The 23395-nt window shown below is 41.9% G+C and overlaps 1 protein-coding gene and 1 non-coding gene across 2 annotated transcripts in view; one reads left to right on the plus strand and one right to left on the minus strand.

Annotated features, from left to right (window-relative positions):
• Positions 1–23395, plus strand: part of SLC38A11 (solute carrier family 38 member 11) — a 501004-nt gene that overhangs the window by 301787 nt on the left and 175822 nt on the right. Inside the window, exons 5-6 of the mRNA XM_086954209.1 lie at positions 10436–10506; positions 18416–18577. Of these exons, the coding sequence (XP_086810335.1) occupies positions 10436–10506; positions 18416–18577 (233 nt within the window). The remainder of the gene's footprint in view (positions 1–10435; positions 10507–18415; positions 18578–23395) is intronic.
• LOC147731535 (small nucleolar RNA SNORA26) lies at positions 8530–8661 on the minus strand. The gene has a single exon (XR_015308936.1). It is a non-coding gene; the product is annotated as a small nucleolar RNA SNORA26 (small nucleolar RNA).

Genomic DNA, 23395 nt, shown 5'->3' on the forward strand with positions numbered 1-23395 from the left:
ATATTTGATGATTTTACTGAGAGATTTGATTCAGATATCCATGCTCCATCATTAACATGCTCTACTCATCAATGCACATACTCAACCCACCAAAATGATAACAGAAAAGCCTACAAGAATGTAGCACGTAAGAAATACATCCGCCTGGCACAACATCACCAAGCCACATCACGTGGCTAATCCTAAACGTACACATGTTAACATAGCATAATGAACACATATGAGACACCATGAGGAAACCACCCTTAAAAGATTTGCAAATGAGATGACTGGTGAACCAAAAATAAAAACACAAAGCAGCTATTGAGAGACAAAGTAAACGCAGATAAAAATACTGGGGCACACCAAGATCCATTGCAGGAGTGCCAACAATCTCTGTTCAGCAACCTCATGACACTCTGGAACTGAACACGTCTGACAAGTGGCATACACAATGTCCCCACACCGACACACCACATTCTACAGATAACACTGCTTTTAACACCACTAGCTGCTATTGCCCATGAAAGAGTGCTGGCCATGACGAAGCTGTGAGAAAAAGCAAGCATTAGCAAAGTCAATATGTCTGGCCTTTTCAGGCATTCATTGTTGTGGGTGTCATTCAGATGTCTTTCAGCTCAGGTTGTGTCATTGGTTGGTGTAACTGTTATTTGTGTTGGGTAGAGATTCACAGTTGGCAAAGACTCAGAGCGCAGCACTAAGATGACATGAAACGATGTGGCAACCATTCTGTCAATCTAACTGTGCCCTTCTTACCCAAAACGATCTCAGGGCATGCGTGTCGATTCTCGCTAGACCATTAGTGTTCATACATTTTTGTATTTTTCACAAGGAAAGAAAAACCATAACAACCCAAATTTAGTGGAACAAAAGTAGGCTCTACTGCAGTTGTCACATCTGTAGAACGTTCACACAGGCTCAAGACATGTAGGTCACCCATACCAGCCACGAGTGCTGTGCATACCGTGACCAGCTGGCCCATACTTTTAGTAAGAAACGGGAAACAACAGAAAACAAGCTGCCCAGAGCAAATTGAAGCCCAAAGCAAGCAACTCTCAAAACCATTCAACAATCATATTGACTACGGGATAAGTGTGCATCAAATGGTGTACCCGTTGCAATCCAGTATGTCCTTCTACACACCACTATAATCTAGAACCTGAGTCCAAGTGGTTCAATTGAGATAAACCAATGCCTCAACTTCCTGCTTAAATGTAGGTGTTTAATGAATGCCCAGGAGTGGTAAATGATGTATCTAACCACACTGAGTCATCTGCTAACACTAACAATCACAGACCAAGTTGCAGCATGGGTGTGATTGGTATGATTCAGGTGGCATGCTGTCAGAGTAGTTAAGCTATTAACTGTTTCAAGAGTAGCAGGTAAAACTCACAAGAAACATATAGGCTGCCATTTGCTAGCAAAATGTCCCCGCTACAATGACAAAAGAACATTTCGCGTTATTTCTGTAACACAATACATGACTCTGCAGGGAAAAGGCCCAGAGTGTCATTTGTTTCAGGTACACAAACAAAGTAGGCTGTCACCAGTCATCCTCAATCCATGTAAGACAGCAAGTATAGGAATAGTATAAAAAGATCCTATGGGGACGCTCCTGTAACGGTGGGTAAATGTGGGTACCAACTCAAAGAGTAGTAGTGATAAAGGGCTATTCTCCATAAGTAACCCTCAAGGCATTACCACATCATCAACACACCCTTAATGGGTACCATTTGAGAAATATTGGTTGCAGAAAAATCAACAAATCATGTATGACCCTATGAGCCCTTCTCACTTTCTGGACTCGATTGACTTCTTTCTGCCCCCCATGATGGACATTCTCAATCTTTCCTTTGCCTCTGCCTCTGTACCCATAGCTTGGAAACAAGCATGGGTTTCTCCTATAATCAAAAAACCCACTTTGGACCCATCAAAGCCAGAAAACTTTCGGCCAATATCCCTTCTCCCCTGGATATCTAAAATAGCAGAAGCCCATGTCAATGGCACTCTCTCTAAACATGTGGATCTAAACGGAATCCTGGACCCATCCCAAAATGGCTTTAGAGCGGGCCACAGTACCGAATCCGCCCTACTGGCCACAACTGAACATCTCCGGACGATTTTAGACTCCGGCCAAAGTGCTGCGCTGGTCCTTTTAGATCTCAGCGCAGCCTTTGACACGGTATCTCATGACATCCTTCTGAAACGTCTGGAGATGGCCGGCGTGTCTGGTCTCGCGCTCGCCTGGTTCCACTCCTTTCTTAAGGACAGATCCTTTAAGGTATCTGCTCCCCCATTCCTCTCAAAGTCCCATCCTATAACACAAGGAGTCCCCCAGGGTTCAGCGTTGAGCCCCTCCCTCTTCAACCTGTATGTCCAGCCGCTTGCGGATGTGGCCAAAAATTGGGGGCTCACGCTGGTGTCGTACGCCGACGACACCCGGCTGGTCGTCACCCTCACGGAAAGCCCGTCCACCGCGGCATCCAAGTTCAGAGAGGGCATGGCAGCAGTGGCGCAATGGATGACGGATAACTTCCTCCAACTCAACGCCGGAAAAACCGAGGTGCTCCTGCTTGGCAGAAACACCAGCCTATGGAACGAGCACTGGTGGCCGTCATCCCTTGGCACCACACCACTCCCCAAAAACTGTGTAAAAAACCTGGGAGTCTGGATGGATGCCAGCCTCAGCTTTCAATCACACACTAAAAAGGTGGCTGCCACCTGTATAGGTCTCCTAAGGAACCTTAGGCCTATACTCGGTTTCTTTGATCCTAAGGCGCGACAGATAATTGTCCAGGCAACCATCCTGTCACGCCTTGACTATGCGAACGTCCTCCTCCTGGGAGCAAACAAGACAGAAACGGCTAGGTTCCAACGAATCCAGAATGCGGCAGCTAGAACACTAGTCGGTCTTCCACGCAGATGTTCAGCCAGAGCCACCATCCGCAAACTCCACTGGCTACCTGTGGAACACCGAGTCAAATTTAAAGCTCTCATTATGATCTTTAAAATTGCCAAACAAGGAAACCCCCCTCTGCTACGAAATCTGGCCCGCCCCTATGTCCCTGGCCGTGAACTACGCTCCTCCAACCAACTTCTCTTGAAAGTACCTAGAACAAAGCGCTGCCGTATTGGAGGCCGCTCCTTCGGCGTCCTCGGTCCCAAACTTTGGAACGATCTCCCCCTCAGCATACGCTCCATAGACTCTCTCTCTGTCTTTCGTAAGGCAATTAAGACCCTTCTCTTCCCCGCCCCCTAGGCCTTTCCCCAGCCTGTCTAATAAGGTGTGTGTTCTGTCTCTCAGCGCCGGGACGCCCCATTGCTGGGGTAGCTGTTGAGCTTCACCAAACTTAGAATAGAATAGAATAGAATATTCGGAGGTATTATCGCATGTATCATCACGGAAAAAGCTAGGCAACATCTCTAGGGAGCTAAGGGGGCTTTTGCAACCGATTCATTCTTCCCAAAGAAGGAGCATCAGAGCAGAACGTCCTTCCTTCTAAAGGAACATAACAAAGTAAGTTGTGTCATAATCTCTTTATCGAAAAACGGAGTAATTGTGTTTTGTGCCACCTCATCTCAATGCGTTATTGTTTGTTGTAGTGGCAGAACTTATGCAAACATTCTTCAAATTGCATCTAAAAATAAATAGTATACACAGAATAGAAGCAGTCCTTTGTCTGGCCTCTTCAATGGCATAAGAGTGTGGAAAACTCTGTTGTATAAAATGGACACTGGGGCCCAGGTGTTTGAGAGGCCCTTTCATCACAATGATGTGTTTTTTTTGCTCCACAATTGAGAATCGTAGGGCTCATTCAGCCAGATTCATCATTGAAAATTGCGCCCGCAAAGGGCCAGATTCTGAGAATCTGTCCCTTTGCGAGCGCAATTTTTGCATTTGGGATTCATCATCCCAAATGCAAAAATCTCTAATAGCAAAATCGCAAAATTGCGAGGAATTGCATTTAAGGAATCTCTATTTGAGATTGCTTAAATGCAATTCATTAACCATTTTTAATTTGCAAATATGCAATTTTTGGCCGCTATTTACCACGAAGTCTGACTTCGTGGTAAATAGCGAAAACTTTTTTCTAAGTTGTATGTTACACACACACATGTCCCTTGGACATGTGTGTGCGCAACATCAGTCTACATTTTCATTTCAGGGGTGGCACCCTTGAAATCGCATCCTAATTTGCGATTAGCAAATTGCTAATCGCAAATAAGAAATAACTCCCCAAAGGCCCATAGGAATGAATGGGGAGTTATTCCTTATTTGCGATTAGCAATTTGCTAATCGCAAATAAGGAAGCTTTAGGAATCGCAATTTTGTTTGCGATTCCTACATGAATCCCATTTTGCAAGTCCTTAATAGCGATTCCTTAATAATCGCTATTAAGGACTCGCAAAACGGGACAATGATGAATCTGGCTGATTGTCCTTGCTTGCATTAAGGCCAGCAAGCTACTGGGAGCGAACCTGCTCTCTTTCTCGTGGGTTTACAGAACACAGGCCCACATGCATCATCCCGGGATTTTGCGAGTTCTAAAGTGCGAAAAATAGCGATTCGCATTTTAGAATTCGCAAAACGGGATGCATGAATATTTTCGCAAATTATTTGCGATTCGGTAGAAATCGCAATTTCTACCAAATCGCAAATATTATGCGATTTTCAAAGTGCGAATTCGCAATTCACATTGATCCTATGGGCCAAAAGGCCCATAGGGATCAATGGGAATTGCGAATTCGCACTTTGAAAATCGCAAATCCTGATTGCATTTCAAGGGTGGTGAGGGGGGTTCAAATGAACCCCCCCTGCACCCATGAAATGTTGTTTTCGCATCATGTTGCACACACACATGTCCTAAGGACATGTGTGTCCGTAACATGAATGTTTAAAAAATGCATTTGCTGCGTTTTTAACACTTTTTGCAAATTTACCGAGTGGTTCAACCACTCGGTAAATTTGACACCCTAATTGCAAATTCACAATTTTAAAACTAATCATGCATTGCTTTTAAGAAATCGCAAATTTGCGATTTCTTGAAAGCAATCGCATTTTTAGAAATCGCAAAAATGTTGCGATTTCTGAAAATGTATGATGCATTCCAAAAATGGATTTTGGAATCGCAAACGGCCGATTTTAAGGAATCGCACCGTTTGCGACTCCAAAAACCCTTGATGCATGTGGGCCATAGGCCACACTGTAAAACTACTTTTGAGTAGCCGGATACAAAATTGAATACCCCTCTCAGTTTTATGCTGTTTACTATTTCAGCCTGTCCTTATGATGTTTTCAGAATTAAACATACAGATCTCAACACGAAACATGACAGAAACAGGTATAGACAAAGCCAATATTTCTGAACCCAAAAATGCTAAGCTATTTGCTTTGCTAATGTTTGATTACCAATTGCATGTGTCAAGATCCATGCACACAAATGGCAGGCAATAAACCAATTCCAAGATGGCCCCCAATACCCACACACATACTTTGTGATGCTTACGAGCATATCCTATGTGATGCCTGTGCACATGTGCTATGTAACATGTGCCTACACATGTAGCATAAAGCAGGTGACCACTTTTATCTTACCAGGACGGACGAAATGTACGAAAATATATAAAGATGAACAACTTGTGCAACTCACGAAAAAGCAAATAAGTAATCTAGTAGTGCTTTCCAGCGGCTGGCCATGGTAAAAAAAAATAATATTAAACAAGCGTTTGCAATGCAATCGGTCTCGCATTTCTAAAAGTTAGAGCTACTGGCATTGTAAATGATAATGTTTTTGCATTTTTTTTTGCAGTGGAGCAACGTAACGGGTAAAGCAGCTGACTTTGGAATTGGTGAATTAAGTTTTAGTTTTAATATTGATTAACCGTCCTGTGCTTTATGTAAATTCATGTTTTTGTTCTTTTGAGGAAGAAGGGCACATGGTTCCCTTCTATGACCTCTTGTTAGGAATAAATCAAGCATATGGTGTGTCTGATATTAGTACCACACTTAATGAAACATACAACGGGTGTGTAAGCTACACATAACATGTATGTAGCTTATTGTAGCTTGAAATTTTGTGACACCTGTGGCTTGTTCCATCTGACTGCAGTTACCCACAGTTTGGTGTTGCCTCCTGCCAATCTACTGGCTCTGTCTGCTAATGATGAGGAATGTAAGGGGCGTAGCGAGCAGATACATCTTTCCCAACCCATGGCTCTGATTGGACAGATTGGACCACTTAAATTGTGTCCCTCGAGATGACAAATGCTCTGGAGATGCCTTTTTCTCCAAGAAATAAAGGGTGCCATTAAACAGTTGGCACGTGGTAAGATATCAGGCAGGGATGCATTACCCACTGAATTCTATGCAACGTTGGAACCGTTATTGGCAGCCAGGATGCTAGAAATGCATAATTCTGCAAGAGACAAGGGGGTAGTAGAACCTCATGCTCCAAAGAAAGTCCTAATCCCTGAGTGAGTGAGAGATGCTGCGTATGAAACTATATCAGCCAATATGACTGCTGAATTTAGACAGCAAAATATTGGATGCTCTGCTAGCCATGATACAGGGAACTATTCTATCCACCCAGGTAGGTGCATATAGACAAAAATGAATTTGTATCAGACATGAGTTCCTCACCCAATATTTACAGGCTGCTCCAGATCGTGGACTTCAGTGTTCCACAAGGGAAGCCATGTGCATCAGTAGCACATATAGAAATGGAAAAAACCTTCAACACATTGGGATGGGATTATCTGTTCCATGTTTTAGGATGTACGCAGTTTGGCAGGCACACATTTGCCTGGATTTTCTTACTGTATAAAATACCAACAGTATGAGCAAAAACATGGAGGAGAGGGATCATGGCAGCAAAACATGATGTCGACCAAATACAAATCATGCCCGCACTTGTAATAGCAGGCTCCCTCTACGTCTAGGAGTGGGAGGGATGGGTTGGGGGTTGGGTATGTGTGTGTGTGTTTGATTATTCCTTTTATTTGCTATTTTGCACAGGTTACTGTTTTATTCTGTACAACTCTGAACAATTTCCGTAATAATAGATACGTTTGCGAATGTAATCCTTATTAAAATCAATAAACAAATATTTCACCAAAAAATCTGCCAAAAAACTGTTTTATGAGGTGTGTGTAGTTTCACGACAACTAAATATTTAGGGGTTATTGCCAAGCAGGTTGTGTTTGCTGTGCAGGTGTAACCTGGCCAAGGTTCGATTGAGGAGTTACTCGGGGCTACTGATGGTGCAATTACCGTCTTGTAGCACCGACAGGCACCCTAAGAGCAGCGGTGGAAAATTCACCTTCAAAGTGACGCCTGGACCTGGAGGAGCGAGGCCTGTTGGAAATAACTCACCACACTAATTTGATTTGCGGAGGGGCATTTAACAAGCCAAGGACCGGTTCTACCATTTTTAAAGTAAGCATTAAGCGATGCCCGCAAGTAACATTTTAACAGAAATACAGAACGTAAGAACCCGTTCGGTGTAGCAAATCAGAATACGCACAATTGCCAATGGGTTGAAAAAAATCCACTCCCTGGCCTTTAACCAACTAACCTGAACAACCGACCAAGTACCCTTTATGATGCTGTCCCTTTTTCCGTGATATTAACCCAATTAGGTCAGCCACAGGGCACCCTCCCTATACACAAAAATAGCTTAAACATGTGATAGGGGGGGTTTTGCCATGCCTTAAACTAGGAAAGAAATGTGCCTCACAACAAGATCTAGAGTGAAGGTTGGAGCTTCCTTCTAAATTTTAGTAAGAGATTCTCTCCCCCCTGAGATGGCCAGTACAAAGGATGACACGCTTTGAATGGGCAAAGCTAAAGAGGGGTTAAGAAGCTAGCAACACTAAATAAAACGAAAGGAGCATGGAGATACCCTACTCTTAATAAGGAGCCATTAAATAAAGCTACACTCTGCAATCCAAGTCCACCCACAGCACTGATTAAACTGCAGAGACCGTACATACATTTACTACACAACTTGTTACAATCATGCACATCCACTTAAAAGAAAATCTGTTTTTTACTTGTACCAAGAATAAGTACTCGGAACGAAGAAATTACTGGTTTTAAAGTTGCCAGTTAGACGCTAAGGTATGAGGACGCTACTCGACGTGATAATTATGTAATGCCCCAAATTACAACAAACGGCTATTAAAAGATAGAAATACATACCTTGTTAAAGCATGTCCACAGCAGAAGGACCCCGCACCCACAGAAAAGATATCACAGATTGATCTGTGCATACTATTACTTTATCTGCGTTTGCAGAAGGCTAAACTATCACAGTGACCATTACAGCGCTCGCCATCCATTAGCGCTCTGCCACAATTAATATTCAATACATCCATTTTACACAATAAGCCTATTTGCGTCAGTTTACTTTCGATGTTCAACACAAATTCTATTTGCATTAAAAGTCTAAAAAAGTAACGTCGGCAAGGGATAACTACTCAAGAACATTATAGGCATAAAACTGAGCCTTAATAGCACTTAGCATGAATTAATGTACCTCACAACAGGATCTAGAGAGGCGTGCGAATCACCATCTCCAGGTTTTAGTGAGAAATGCTCTTTCCCCTTGTTTTGGCAATTACAAAGCACAATATGCTCTGAATGCGAACTTAAAGGGAGTCGCAAGATTTGATGAAACGTGCATAGTATAAAAATAAGGCCACTTAACCAAGCACGAAGAACAAGCTATTAGTCAAATGGTGCTCAATCTAGTTGTTTAGTAGAAAACCTCAAGGGGTGTTCACTACCAAAAGAAACGTTTTAAACAACTACCACAAAACTAAACCATTCCTACCCACATGCAACACATCCATCACAGTCCTCTGAGAAGATCAATGAAACCATCGACCTTACCTCTTAAACTTCCTACAATAACTAGTCTCGGCTTAGGCTCAATAGCCTGTGATTTTGAGCAAACCACTTAATCTCCCTGTGCCCCGGGACAGCGGGTCTCACAGGTAACCACGATATATAAATGTATAAAATTAATCAAATATACATTAAACAGAAAAAGAAAACAGCCCAAATCTCAGAAGGGCCACGGAGCGAGGTTTGGCGCTCTGTAGTAGTCTACCTGGGCGGCCTCTCCGCCCGCCTTCTCGCCAACTACTGGTTATGGGGTGGTTTCACAGTGCCCATGAAGTTTCTGGGCCTGTACCGAGCCTCCGGCGGCTGGACTTGAAGCAGAGTCCCCTCCGGTCAAGCCTTCTTGCGACAGTATGCCCTACCTATACCAGGCGCAGCCACGCCTGGCTTCTGTTTGCTGTCCTGTTTCCCAACTTATCCCTGCCCACAACCAGGCAACTGCTGGCTGACTTTTGGTGTGCATGCATACGATGGAAGGCATTGCTGCGCACTACTTTGAAAAAACAAGCATTTGCAATGCAATAGAACTCGCATTTACGCAAGTCCTATTGCATTTTAAAAGGGAGTACGGGTGGACAAAAAGGCACGAACGGGTGTGCGGGGGGGGTGGTGGTGTCCCGAGAAGTCATGGACTGCTGGAGGGGACGGGGGAGGCAAGGGAACAAAATAGTGTTTACAGTAAAGGGGCCAATAGTCATGGAAGGACACAAATGACGACATGGCCGTCAGGAAGAGGGACTAACAAGCCTAAAACTAATGGGAAGGCTGGATTTCGGACCTAAGACAATACTAAAGATGGGTGGAGAGCGGCGGAGCTTCCACAAAGCTTCCACGCTATGGTATATACAGCATGCCTCGCAAAGCGAGCAGCACCTGCGCGCTGCCACTCTAGGCAAGACCTAAAAATTGGGGGTTGGGAGCATCCGGTGTGGGACGAAAAAGAGACTACACATGACCACGTATTGTAGGTATAGAAATGCCACTGTATTTATCCCTGCACTACCACGGCTGTGCTGATCTATGCAATATAAATGTGGAAGATGAAAGTTAGTACAGCATCTTTCAAATTCTATTAAGTATATTTTATAACTCAATAAGACATTGGCATGGTCAACATTTAAAACAAAACAGCCACCCAAGTTTGGTGCATTTTAAGGGCAATGCTAAGGCAATAGAACAGAAGCAAGGCCTTTGTTCACTTCAAACCACATTCGCCGATAGGCGCAACGTACATGCATGGGCATGTAAGTTGCTTGGGCCCCTTCTGCTCTTGCTCAGTAACTCTGCACCAGTTTGCCACTTAGTTTTTGATAGAAGCATATTATTGGGTTAGGGCCAGTTTTATTCTGTGTTGCATAGCAGCTTGAAATTCGTCAGATCTGCTACCACATGAGTACTACGACATACTTGAATCTGTGGGATCTAAGGCAATTTATTCATTGTTGACACTCACTAACATATCTTAATGGGGAGGGTGAAATCCAGATGAATTGGAGAAGAAAATATTAAAAAAATTGCTTTATCTTTTAGACCCCGAACAGAAGATGCATGGGTATTTGCAAAACCTAACGCCATGCAAGCAATTGGTGTCATATCATTTGGTAAGTTACAGTGAGTGCTTTTCTTAGTTGTGGTCATTTAAAACTGTGTCAAATATACAGAATCACTTTCCTTTTTTCCCCAGTTTTCTTTCTTCTGTTTAATCTTTTCCAGTCAAATTGAGTTGCTTGAGTGTGCACTAGTGGCCACGTGGAATTACAGGTAATTAATTGTAAATCACTAAAGTATTCAGTTTACCAGCACCCCACATGTCAAAGTATAGAGCTGGCTGTCCTAGGAACTAATGAGACTCTGTTTGGGCTGCAAGTGGACCTCCAACCATACTCCAGTGAACAGTTACGCCTGATGTCCAAATATTACACTCTTAAAAAGTGGTTGCAAATTGAGCATTGAGGGGCCTATTTACAAGCCGATTGCGTCGCCAGTACATCACTTTTATTGTAGCACCTGCAGAACAATGGACTTCCCCAAATTTACAAGGCCATGTAAAGTCACCCTGTGTGACTTTTCATGGCCTTGTAAATATGGTTCACTTTCACGCATACATCTGGGTGAAAGGGGCGTTCCATGGGTGTTGCTGTGGGTGTTCCTACGCAACATCAATGGAACTTGGTTATTTCTCCTTGATTTTTCCTCTTTCTGGGTGTGCTGCAAGAGGAGATGCCTTTAATGATTGTTTTTGTGCAGGAAGGTGTCCCTTCATGTACAAAAACAATCATCCCCTCAGCGCAGGCTCCATTGCAAAATGACGCAAGGGTGTCTGCGCTGGTGCACGGCTGCTGTTTGTGCACCGGCGCAGGGGAGAAGGACAAGAATGTGCCGTATCTTGTAGATACTGCGTATTCCTTCCTTTTAGTTTGGCACACAGCAGCTCAGCAAGAAACCTTGCTGTGCTGCCCTGCATCAAAATATTTAAAATGAGGCCCTGACTTTTTAATGAAGTGAACCGACCTATGCACAACTAAGTCAAAACAGAAGATACCATATTGCAGGACTTTACAAATTCACTTGCCTGATTACTATTAATTTGGCAGGTCTAAATTTGTGACTCCCCTGTGATTGGCTACAATCAAGGGACTGCAGACCACCATCTCTGTGATTGCTTTTCAAAGCAGAAATTTAAAGTAGCTCAGGTTCCTTCTTACTCCCCCTAACTAATGGACCACAGCTTATCCCCCTAAACCTACAACACTGATTCCCCAAGGAGAAGGGGTCCCGGGGTTTCCAAGGGGTCCTTTCCCCTTTGTGAATCCGCTACCACACGTTTGTTCACTGTAGTCTTATGGTCTCCAATTTGCCAGTCAGGACTTAAAAACACCAACAAACACAACAGCAAGCACACGAGTAAATGGCAACAAGCTCTGCATTCTTCAAGAGATGCAAAAACAGTTGCAAAGTGTACACCCCAGTTGGGAGACAAATTGGATATTGTGAGGTCAGCAGAAACAATGAGGCAGAGCTGTGTTGTGCGGTGAGGCCGCTGGCACCTGATCTATCATCTCTAGGGGAGCCACAATATCTACAGCTATCCAGTACCCCAGTTCTAGACACAGTCATTGACCCCAGTGAAAACATGCAGATACCAGGTATACAGAGACACCCTGATCACTAGAGCAGGTTTCAGAGGTCACAAAAACGCCATTGCAACCTAAACAAGGATCAGAAGCTTAGCAGATTCAAACAGTTTGCTCTTTACCGTACTTTTATTTTCGTTACATTTAATTTATCTAGATTGTTTATTTTTATTATTAATTTTTATGATACTTTGTTACATAGAGATGGGTGTGTATATATACATTTAGTCAATAAAGATGGTGTTAGAGAGATTGATTTATGCAAAAAAGTAATGTTTGGAAGATACTATGTTTTCTGTAAATCAGAGATGAATGCACAACGGGACCAGGCATCTTGGGTCTTACTTAGACCATAGGTCCTCCAACATAGGTCGTCCATTCAGTGTTATGTGTTAACTGAGCCTATGACAATTCAACGTTTGTAAGAACATAGGACCCCAAAGCCCGCCCGCCACCCTTGCGGATAACGGGACCACCCGCCTCAAGGGCGGGGGTCCCGACGTTCGCATTAGGATGCGCCCGCCACAGTGGCGGGCGCATCCCCCATTTTCAACATTGTGGCGGGCGGTGCTCACTGCACCGCCCGCCACAATGTCAAAAATGTATGCGTGCATTTGCATAAACAAAGCGGCAGGCACCGCGCGGTGCCTGCTGCTTTGTTTATGCAAATGCTAGGGGGTTCCACAGGTACCCCCGTGTGCAGCCCCCACCCCTCATCACTCTGGGGGCCCGCATGGGGCCCCCAGAGTGAAGACCGCATGCCTTTCCGTGGCGGCATTGCCGCCACGGAAAGGCATCTCTCTTAGCCCATTGTAATATGGCTGGCGGTGTCTATGAGACACTGCCACCATATTTATCCTTTACTTGCAGCCGGGGCGGAAAAGCAGCGAACGGTCTTTCCGTCCGCCGCCGCCCCCGCTATACTAATATGGCGGGGGGGAATTTGAATGGGGATGTCGGGCAGATTGCCCCCGCCAAGCTGGCGGTGGCTACCGCCAGCCTAACGGGGGCAATCCGCCCCACATCCTAATGGGCCCCATAGTGTTTCAGTGTAACAAGTGTGCTGACTGATGAATGACTATGTTTTGTTGCCAGGGCACTATACCTTTAGGGACTTATTAATGGAAGCAAATTGCACCTTTAAATACTTTACCACACCCCTGCATGTCTTGCACATTTTCTGTGCCACCGACTTTACAGTTGTTTGTAATGTTCATTTAAGTGTAAAAACCTTAAAGTTGTAGCATATTTTCATTCTGTTTTCTAGTTTCTATATTCTTATGTAGTGAAGAGCTACTCTAGCATAGAGCATCAAGCTGACCATGGTAGTATCCAGGCGCTTTGCAGGTGGGTAGTTAGCTATGCCATTGGTGAGATTATTCGAAGAGTCAGGTCTTCAGCTTCTTGTGATACTCGAGAAACAACGAGGAAGCATTGATATGATGTGGGAGGTCATTCTACACTTTGTGGGACATGTAAGACAAAGTTCCGCATTCATTGCCCTACCCACGCTGTGACAGCAGACTCCCGGTAACGGCATTAAATCCTGATTAAATCAGGTCCCGCCAGTGCCACTCGCTGCTCAGATGGAAGCCTCACCAAGTACCCCATGACGACCGAGTCTATATCCAGGATTGAAACCACACCGTCCTACCAGAGCCTAAGTCACTGTTCTCATCGACAACCCAGTCCTGATGAGGATCCCAACCAACCGGGATCGAAACGCCGTCGACTAGACAGCTCAAATTTCACGACGCAATTCACGTCTTGTGCTCCCATATCAATTAATGTGTTTCAAGTAATGCTTACTTGTCTCTGTTGGGGCCATTATTTGATGTTTATATACTGATTGATGCGTCACCTATGCTGTTGCTTTTTAAAACACTTGCACACTCACTTGTCACAGATTGTATATAGCACCTGCACCAAGTGTCACCGGGTTGTCACAAGATCCACTCTGTACAGTGCTGCCTTAACTGTATTGAACCTTGAAAAGTTTTTCCCTTTTTGTCCTACTACTTATGGAAATAAGACTACCCTCTCTCAAAATCCTTGACTCCTTGGTTTTCCTTTCTTGTAATGCATATTGCATACACTCTTGAAACTGTCTATACATAATACCTGTTGGGAACTGTTCTTATTCTCATTACACACCCATCCCAACGTGGTTTATGGGTTTTCTCCTGTTGTTTTCATACATGTAAGACAAGGCACGGCCTCCAGCTTTTTTATGGATGCAAGGCACGTGTGCTAGTGAGATTCCTGCTAAGCGTAGGTACCTGGGAGGTGAGGTGAAGTGATTGCAGCTGTTGAGGTAGGCAGGACCAGTGTTGTGAAGTGCTTTATATGTGTGGGTGAGGAGTTTGAACTTGGTGACTTTGTGTATGGAAAGCCAGTGAAGTTTCCTGAGGTGTGGGGTGATTTGTGTGCAGTGAGGTAGGTTGAGCGTGAGTTTTGCTTCAACATTTTGGATGGTTTGGAGACTGTTCTGGAACTTCTTCATAGTTCCTGCATAGAGTGTGTTGCTGTAGTCACGTCTGTTTGTGTTCAGAGTATGTGTGACTATCTTCCTAATGTTCTTTGGTAGCCAACTGAAGATCTTTCATAGCATTCTCAGGATGCAGAATCACATGGCGGTAACTGTGCTTACTTGTGCTGTTATGTCAAGCTTATCGTCCAAGATATTTCCTAAATTTCTAGCGTGGGTTTTTCGAGGTATGTGTGGAGCTGAGGTCTGCTGATCATCAGGTCGTGCCCCCACTCAAAGGTTTCCTTCCCACGATCACCACTTTAATTTTGGTTGCCACATCTAATCCAAGCACGGACATTCAGGACGTGCTTAGACACGTCTGTCATAGCCTGCAGAAAACAGGGAGGAAATGTGGCCTAATGTCTAGAGCAGGCAACTCTGGAATTGGAGAGCCAGGTTCCAGTCCCAGCGTCATCACTTAATCACCCGATGACTTAAAAAAACATGTGTAATGTAACCTGTCCTAATGTAAAGCTCTACTGCCTTTGGGCCATGAGTATGTGCTATATGAAGGGAAAAAAACTTAAAAACAGCAAATGCCACTTGACTGTTCTGGCTGTCATCTAAAACAGGCAAACTCTCCACACAAAGGTATCGCCAGGAGCTTGCTGACAGCATCAAAAAACATCGAGGGGAGCACAGCAAAGCTTAAGAAATCCCTGCATAGCCCGCTTGCAGCTCAGGTCACGTAGTACAAAGCTGTCATCAATGATGCCTCCAACAATAGCAATGTACTCCTCCACGCAATCAAGAAATGTGCAACCGCAACCCTGATCGGCCATGCTCCAGCTGAAAGGAGAGTAGAAAGAAAACAACAACTTCTTCAAGGGCCAACAGACATTTACTCCAGTCAACAGACGTTTGTGTATCCATGCACACAGACCAACAGACAGGCAAAAATTCAAAGATGCAGACAGATTTCGTGCATCCGTGCACACATGTGGTTTTCAGCAATTTACTCCTCTTGTGTGGTGCACCCAACACTGCAGCCATTTTCCGCTGATTGTCATAGCTTGTGTTAGCAGCATTTTAAATTGCAACTGAAACTGTTGCAAGTACATTAATCAGAAATAATTTACTTTGGTTGAAACATTGGGGCTTATTACGATGTCGGTGCGTCTGACCCCTACGGCATGCCGGTGTCGGACCGACCGACATCTGCTCCTGAAGTTCGCTCACCGCATTATGATGCTGTGGGCGGAGGCATTGGGCAGAGGGACCGTCCGCACCACTTCCGACGGGCTGCGTCGCAACCCACCATAATCCCCTAATGACGGCGGAGCCAGGCTTGGCATCGCCGTCAGGATTATAATGGCATTTTCTGACAGCCTTTCCATGTCGGTCTTTCCGACATGGAAACGCTGGTGGAAAGTGTCTTTGGGAGCCCATAGCAGGACCCCCTTCCCCCTGGTCCTCCACAATGGCATAGGTGCCCCTAAACATCCCTGCACCGTGTGGCAGACGGTGAACACCCAAAATATAGAATCCAAAATATAGACAGGCCAAAATATCGACTCCAAAATGTAGATAGGACAGAATATCGAATCACCAACATATAGTTAGTCAGAATATCGAAATTGGGGTAGGAAATAACGATTTCCAAAATATCGAATTTAAAATATCGATTTCCATCATATCGAATTTTTTTTACTGTTATGTATGGTAGTATATGTGTTATAATTATGTATTTTTTTTGTAATGTATGTTTAATTTTTTTAAAGTAATTAATGATATGTAATTTAATTTTTGCGTAATTTAATTCGGTAGCGGGTTGTGGGTTTATAGGGGAATAGGGTGGGAAGTAATTTAATCATAGTAAATTAAATATTAATGTTTATTTATATGTATTGATTATTAATTGATTGATCATTAATTATAAATTGGTAATTAATTTATATTAACTGGTAATTTATTTGTATTCATTGGCAATTAATTTTTATTAATTGACTAATTGATAATTATGTTAAATGTATTATTTAATATTTGGAGTGGGTTGTAGGTTTATAGGGAAATAGGGTGGGAAGTAATTGAATTGTAATAAAGTAAATACTTATTTTTATTTATATGTATTGATAATTAATTGCTTGATAATTATTAATTAGTACTTAATTGTTATTAATTGGTAATGCATTTTTATGAATTGGTAATTCATTTTTATTAATTGATTAATTGATAATTATGTTAATTTTTTTAATATTTGAAGCAGGTTGTCGGTTTATAGGGGAATAGGGTGGGAAGTAATTTAATTGTAATAAAGTAAATATTTATTTTTATATATATGTATTGATAATTAAATATTAATTGATAACTACATTTTATTAATTGGTCATTATTTCTTTTTATTGATAAGTAATGTGTATTAATTCGTAATTATTTTTAATTATTTTTAATTGGTATTGATAATTAATCTAATCTTATTTTAATATTAAATCATTACTTTCCCTACTGTTGCACTCTCAGGAGTGGGAATAGTAATTTTTACCCCAATGCTATCCAACGCTTTCCCTACTGTTGCACTATCTAGAGTGGGAATAGTAATTTTTACCCCTACGCTATCCAATGCTTTCCCTACTGTTGCACTCACTGGAGGGGGAATAGTAATTTTTACCCTCCCTCTATCCAACGCTTTTCCTACTGTTGCACTCTTAGGAGTGGGAATAGTAATTTTTACCCTCCCACTATCCAACACTTTCCCTACTGTTGCACTATTTGGAGTGGGAATAGTAATTTTTACCCCTACGCTATCCAACGTTTTCCCTACTGTTGCACTCACTGGAGTGGGAATAGTAATTTTTACCCTCTCACTATCCAACAAAATCTCTACTTTTTTTACATTACACTTATTATTTTTACATTTTAAGCTTTTTTACATTATTTTAAGTATGCTTTACTTAATTGTTTTTAATATTTAATTACTTTTATATTATTTTTTTAATACATTTTAAAAATTCGATATTTTAGTTAACTATATTTTAACAATCTACATTTTGGATTCGATATTTTAGTACTTACCTGTTTGTAGATAGGGATTCTATATTCTGTACTTCGATATTTTTTAGTCAATATTTTGGGCACAGGGTGCAGGGATATTTAAAAACATACATTCTACAATGGAAGCTTGTGCTGTGGGCCTATTCCGCCTGCCGCACAATCTTCGATTTTAGAATGGTTGTTTGCAACCGCCATATGGACTGTAAGATCCTAATACAGCAGTCAGTCTGAATCGCCGTTCTAAGGTTAGACGGTTCCAATACACAACGGTGCTGTCCACCCAACATCGTAACAAGCCCCAGAGAATCAAATGTTGTGCTGTTTCTCTTGCTACTTCTTTGTTTTTGCTAGTTTGAGAATTCCTGGTCTGTGCCTGAACTATGACAGGGTTATCTTGCATAATGATTATCAGTCATATTATGTTTCTCGGAAATGTTTTACCATTAAATTGATTATGTGACATTTATTACGTTGTAAATATCATTGATGTGATGGATTGATTCAAGTTCAGAACCTCTAAACTTTGGAAAACCTTGCCACTCTCCATCCACTTATCGGAGTCATAACTCACTTTTCAGTGTGCCATGAAAACTTGTTTTTTCACCAACATCTAGCTTTCTCTTCTCACCTGTCTGCTTCAGTCTGCCTCAGCACCAGGACACCCCGGTTGGGGGTAGCTGTGCGCTCTACAATTTCCTTAACGAAATTCCTTAACAAGGTGTATATATACTTTTATTATATTGTTTCTTGATCTAATGATTCACCTTAATGATGATTGTCCACCAAGAACAAGTATGTTCTGTTTGTTTACTTATAATTGGCTGCAGCATAATTTCTGGTATCTCTTCATTTCAGTGTTTATTTGCAATCACAATATATTTTTCATTTTTGGATCCATGGAAGAACCCTCACTTCATAACTGGTCCCAAGTTACTCATGTGTCAGTAATGTTTGCTGTATTTGTCAGCTTGTTGTTTGCTGTATTTGGGTATGTGTCCTTTACAGGCTACACGCAAGGTAAGCCATTATATATTCTCTCTTATTAAGCTTAGCATGTTTGAACTGTCTATACAGTGCTTTCCAAATTAACTGATCATAATGCAAGTTCATACAATTCCCTTTCATACATTAATGCAACTTGTTTATTAAAGAATTGAATGTGCAGAAACCTTTGCAAATTTCGACAGGCGTAATTCCAAATTAATTACTCAAATTGACGAAATTACAGCATTTGCATATGTGCAACTTCTGATGCAGATGCACCTAGGCAGAATTAGCAAACAAATGGTGAGCCATTGTGGGTATGTAGATATTAGTTGTGTACTAATATAGCCTTATAGCCCGGTGCTGAGGGCTATACCGGCTGTCAAAGGTCCTGAACCCGAGTTATAGGCCTGAGACAAAATCTGACAGGAGGCCCGCCCACCAATGGTATATTAAATAACAACCACAATGAACTGGGTATCATTCTAAACAGGAAGAGTTTGCTAAACTATTCCACTATCCAGCGCCCCCCAACGCAAGCCGTTGTAACGACTTGCGTTGTAATACCTGCGTTGTAAAGGCATGCGTAGTAAAAGCATGCGTTGAAACGTCATACATCCCTGCCAGAGACCATATTTTACATGATTAATTATATTTTCTCTGCGCCTTGAGGACACTGACATTTTTTCTTTCCAGGACATTAATACATGGCTAACGTGATGTCAGAAGGCATTTGAACGACGTGTGGGCTTTCCAATGTCATCTTAGGCGATAGACAGGTACCTGATGGGACGTTTCCAATGGCAGAGCCAGCTATTGCTCTGCAGGTGAAAACACGTCACTTCACCTATCTTTTCAGGAGATGGGAAACCGAGATCGAGGCTGACAGGACGCCTGATAGGTTCTGATGTATGCCACATTCTGCCTTCCTCTCAGTGACCCCAGCCCCGGCTGCCAGTTATTTCCTCACTTAACTGAGCCCTCGTGTCCCTGGGTTTGCCATCCTCTAAAATGTGACACATGATAATGAAGAAAGATTTTTTTTTCTCCAGAGTTTCATATAGCACATACTTGACTGGAAGGTACCAAGTATCTGAGTGCTTTACATGAGCACCAGTTGCTTTACACAAGGGCACATTCATTTATGTGTTAGGCATGGGGAGATTAAGTGATTTGCCCAGAATCACAGGATGTTGAGCGTCATTGCCTAGACTCAAACCCAATACCCCAGATTTGAGTTCGCCCACCAGAGCCTGTTAGGCCATATCCTCCCCCCAAACATTGAATTCCTAAGGAATAAGTCCTATCTTGTTTTGACATCCTACATTATTCTACGCTTTTGGAATTTCAGGAAGAGGTCCTTGTGTAATTTTGACATGATAAGTTCATGTTTTGAATGAAACTGTCAGACAGACAAGCCTAATAGCATTGTGCTCCCTCCACGCTTACTGTCCGAAATCACTTAGTATCCAATGAATGTAGATGGACATGATCTGTTTTTTTTTTTATTTCAGTAATTTTTTATTGAAAATTATATTTACATGGTGCGTAACATATACATGGGGGTGGTAGATTTAATCACAGAGTGAGAGATTTTTTTTTCGAAGATGCAGTTCCTAGCACACTTAGAAAAATATTTTACTTACTGAATACTATACACCATGTGACGTTGTAATTTATTATGTGATGTCTTCACTGATGTGATCTATGACGTCAGTTGTAATATTATTTCAGAGTACACGAACACAGTGTTGTGACAAAGACAGACGCAGGAGCGTTATTTGCTGGCTCTAGATTCTCCAGCCTCCAATTTCCGGTTCAGTGTGGCAAGCAGCAGTGAGATCTGCTCTATTTGGCGCAGGGCTGCAGCCGTGGCTAGGGCTAAGATGGACTTCTGATACTTTGTCAGGGATGCAGAGGTACCCTTACATAGGCCCTGGCATTGGCAATTTGTTTGAGTCAAAATATTCATTTTACCACCTTGTCAGTGGTTGTTTCTCTTCCTTGCCCCCTCTGAAGTCATATTTCCTCAAACCATTGCATCTTGATGAATATGTCTTTCCATTCCGCATAAAAAAATCCCGCATACCATCACTCCGCATTTTTAAGTCCGCAAAAACCATTACTCCTCAAGCCATGATTCCACAAATTTTCACAACGCATATGACTTCACTCCACATGCAATTATAACGCAAATGCATGTGTGGTGAAGTCATATACTTTGTAAAAGTACTTTATCTTTAAAGATATATATATATATATATATATATATATATATATATATATATATATATATATATATATATATATATATATATATATATATATATATATATATATATATATATATATATTCACTGAAAAAACCATAGGTTATAGTCGATATATAGTTAGGAATTTGCATTTACAAAACCTTGAAAATTCAATGAAAAAACCATTGGTTTTAGGCCATATATAGTTAGGGATTTGCATTTACAAAACCTTATTTTACTCGCATTGAAATTCCATATATAGTTAGATGCGCTAACTATATATCGCGCACCCGCAATCCACTGCTGATGATGTCACATATTACATCATTAATGACATGGTCAGTGACATCACTGATGACATCACTGATGACAACATCCAGTGACTATGTTTCTGTAAAGTTTAAATATGTTTTACATATTGAAGAATGAGTGGATGTATAAGTGTCTGGATGAAGAATTTAGTAGGTGCATGACTGACTGTATGAAAGAGTGATTAAATGTGTCTCACTGAGTGCATGGGTTAGTGACTAAACTGTCTTAATTTGTGCATCAGTATGTCTGTTGTTGTGTAAGCTACAGCATGTGTTGATCAGTAGCTATATGAATAACTATATGGGTTATTGATTGGTTGCTCAAGTATTTGTATGGGAGACTGAGTATGTGTGTGGGTGGCTGGGAGGTGTGTCAGTCTGTGCATAGATGTGTAAGCAGTTGATTCAATAGGTGTATGAGTTCAAGAGTGCATGTGGAAACAGCTATATGGGCGGTTGACTGTGCATGGGTGTCTTGGTGAGTGAATGGATATCTCAGTGCTACATGTGCAAGTAAATACGTATGTAAAACACAATACATCTGAGAGTTGACATATATAAATAACTGTGGATAAGAGCCAGTGAATGTGTGAGTGGCTGTATGGATCACTGTGAGCTTGTATCAGGGATTGTATAAGAGAGTAAATATGTGTTAGAATATGTTTGAATAAGTAAGGTGTGTATAACTGTATAGTTGAGGAAATGGAGGTGTGATTGATTCTTTCCATGACTGACTAGGTGTGTGAGTAACTCCATGGATGAGTGACAGTCTGTGAGTGTCTGTTTATACTGAGTGTATGTAAGATTATATTAGAGTCTGAAGAGGTTCATTGTATTATCACATGACTGATGTCATCAGTGATGTGATCAGTGATGTCAAATGAGATGTCATCAGTGATGTCATTTGAGTTGTCATCAGTGATGTCATCAGTGATGTCACTGACCATGTCATGAATGATGTAATATGTGACATCATCAGCAGTGGATTGCGGGTGCGCGATATATAGTTAGCGCATCTAACTATATATGGAATTTTAATGGTTTTATGCGAGTAAAATAAGGTTTTGTAAATGCAAATCCCTAACTATATATGGCCTAAAACCAATGGTTTTTTCATTGAATTTTCAAGGTTTTGTAAATGCAAATTCCTAACTATATATCGACTATAACCTATGGTTTTTTCAGTGAATTCCAATGGTTTTTTAATAGCAAATATGAAAAGCTTTAAAATGTCAAGTACGTGATAGATAAAAAACTTTTTCGTGTTTATGCACGCTGATGTGCTTTGAACGCTGCCCCCCTCCCCTCTTTTTTCTTAGTAGTACTCTCTCTTTGCAGATACTGAAGAGTAGTTAACGCAGGCCTTTACCCCCGTTGTAATCCGTCCTGCCTGCTTGTCTCTCCATTTGATTGATTATTATCCAAGCATTTACTGTTTTACAATTGATTCTCTTTGGTTCATTCTCTATTTACAAACAAGCACAAAGTCGCAATACTCTGTTTAGTCTTTGCAGATCGTGAAAAATCGTGTAAAAAAATAAAAGTAATCGAGCAAAATCAGTACGCCACTAATTGGATCTTTTTTTGACCTCGCTAAAATAGAAATATTATAAACAACCCTTCATGAGAAATACGAAAATAGTGAGATGAACTGAGCTCCACACCATGAGGGTTGCAAGACAGCTCGGCTCCATCACCCATCCCGCCCAAAATAACGACAAACCCTATGCAAATATTAAAAATATAGACAACACACCAGCAAAGAAACAGGGTAAAACATTTTATTAAATAACTATTTACATAACGTTGGTTTATAAGATGATGTCAGTAGTGGACCGATGTGTGAATAGGTCGGAAGCAGCACAAGGCGCCAAGATCCGGATGGCAAGTCCTGGATGTTGGGTGCCATAGTTCAGAGTTCTGAGTTTGAGCCTTTTTCAATGCCTGTGCTTTGTTGTTTCCCCTCCATCAAAAACAAAAAAAATATATAAAACTGTGCAAAAATACCAAAAAAACAAAAAATGTTTACAAAAGCAGTGCTTGTAAGACTGTCTGAAGCTTATTTCCACCTACTGCAGCTTCACTATTCTCAAAGTAAGTGAGGGTCGTTTGTGGACCTGACTGCATTTGAAAACAATGTTATATGGTACCTCCCTAAACCGCTTGACGGAGGCCCCCGAGGGACGGTGTGATGGCACGGACTCGGAGAAGACGCTTGGCTCCGACCCCCTCCCCAAGTCTTATAGCACTGGTGTAGCCTGAGATCGCCCCCGACATAGGCGGCCGGC

This window comes from Lissotriton vulgaris, chromosome 2_1 (assembly GCF_964263255.1).
Source record: "Lissotriton vulgaris chromosome 2_1, aLisVul1.2, whole genome shotgun sequence".
NCBI lineage: Eukaryota > Metazoa > Chordata > Amphibia > Caudata > Salamandridae > Lissotriton > Lissotriton vulgaris.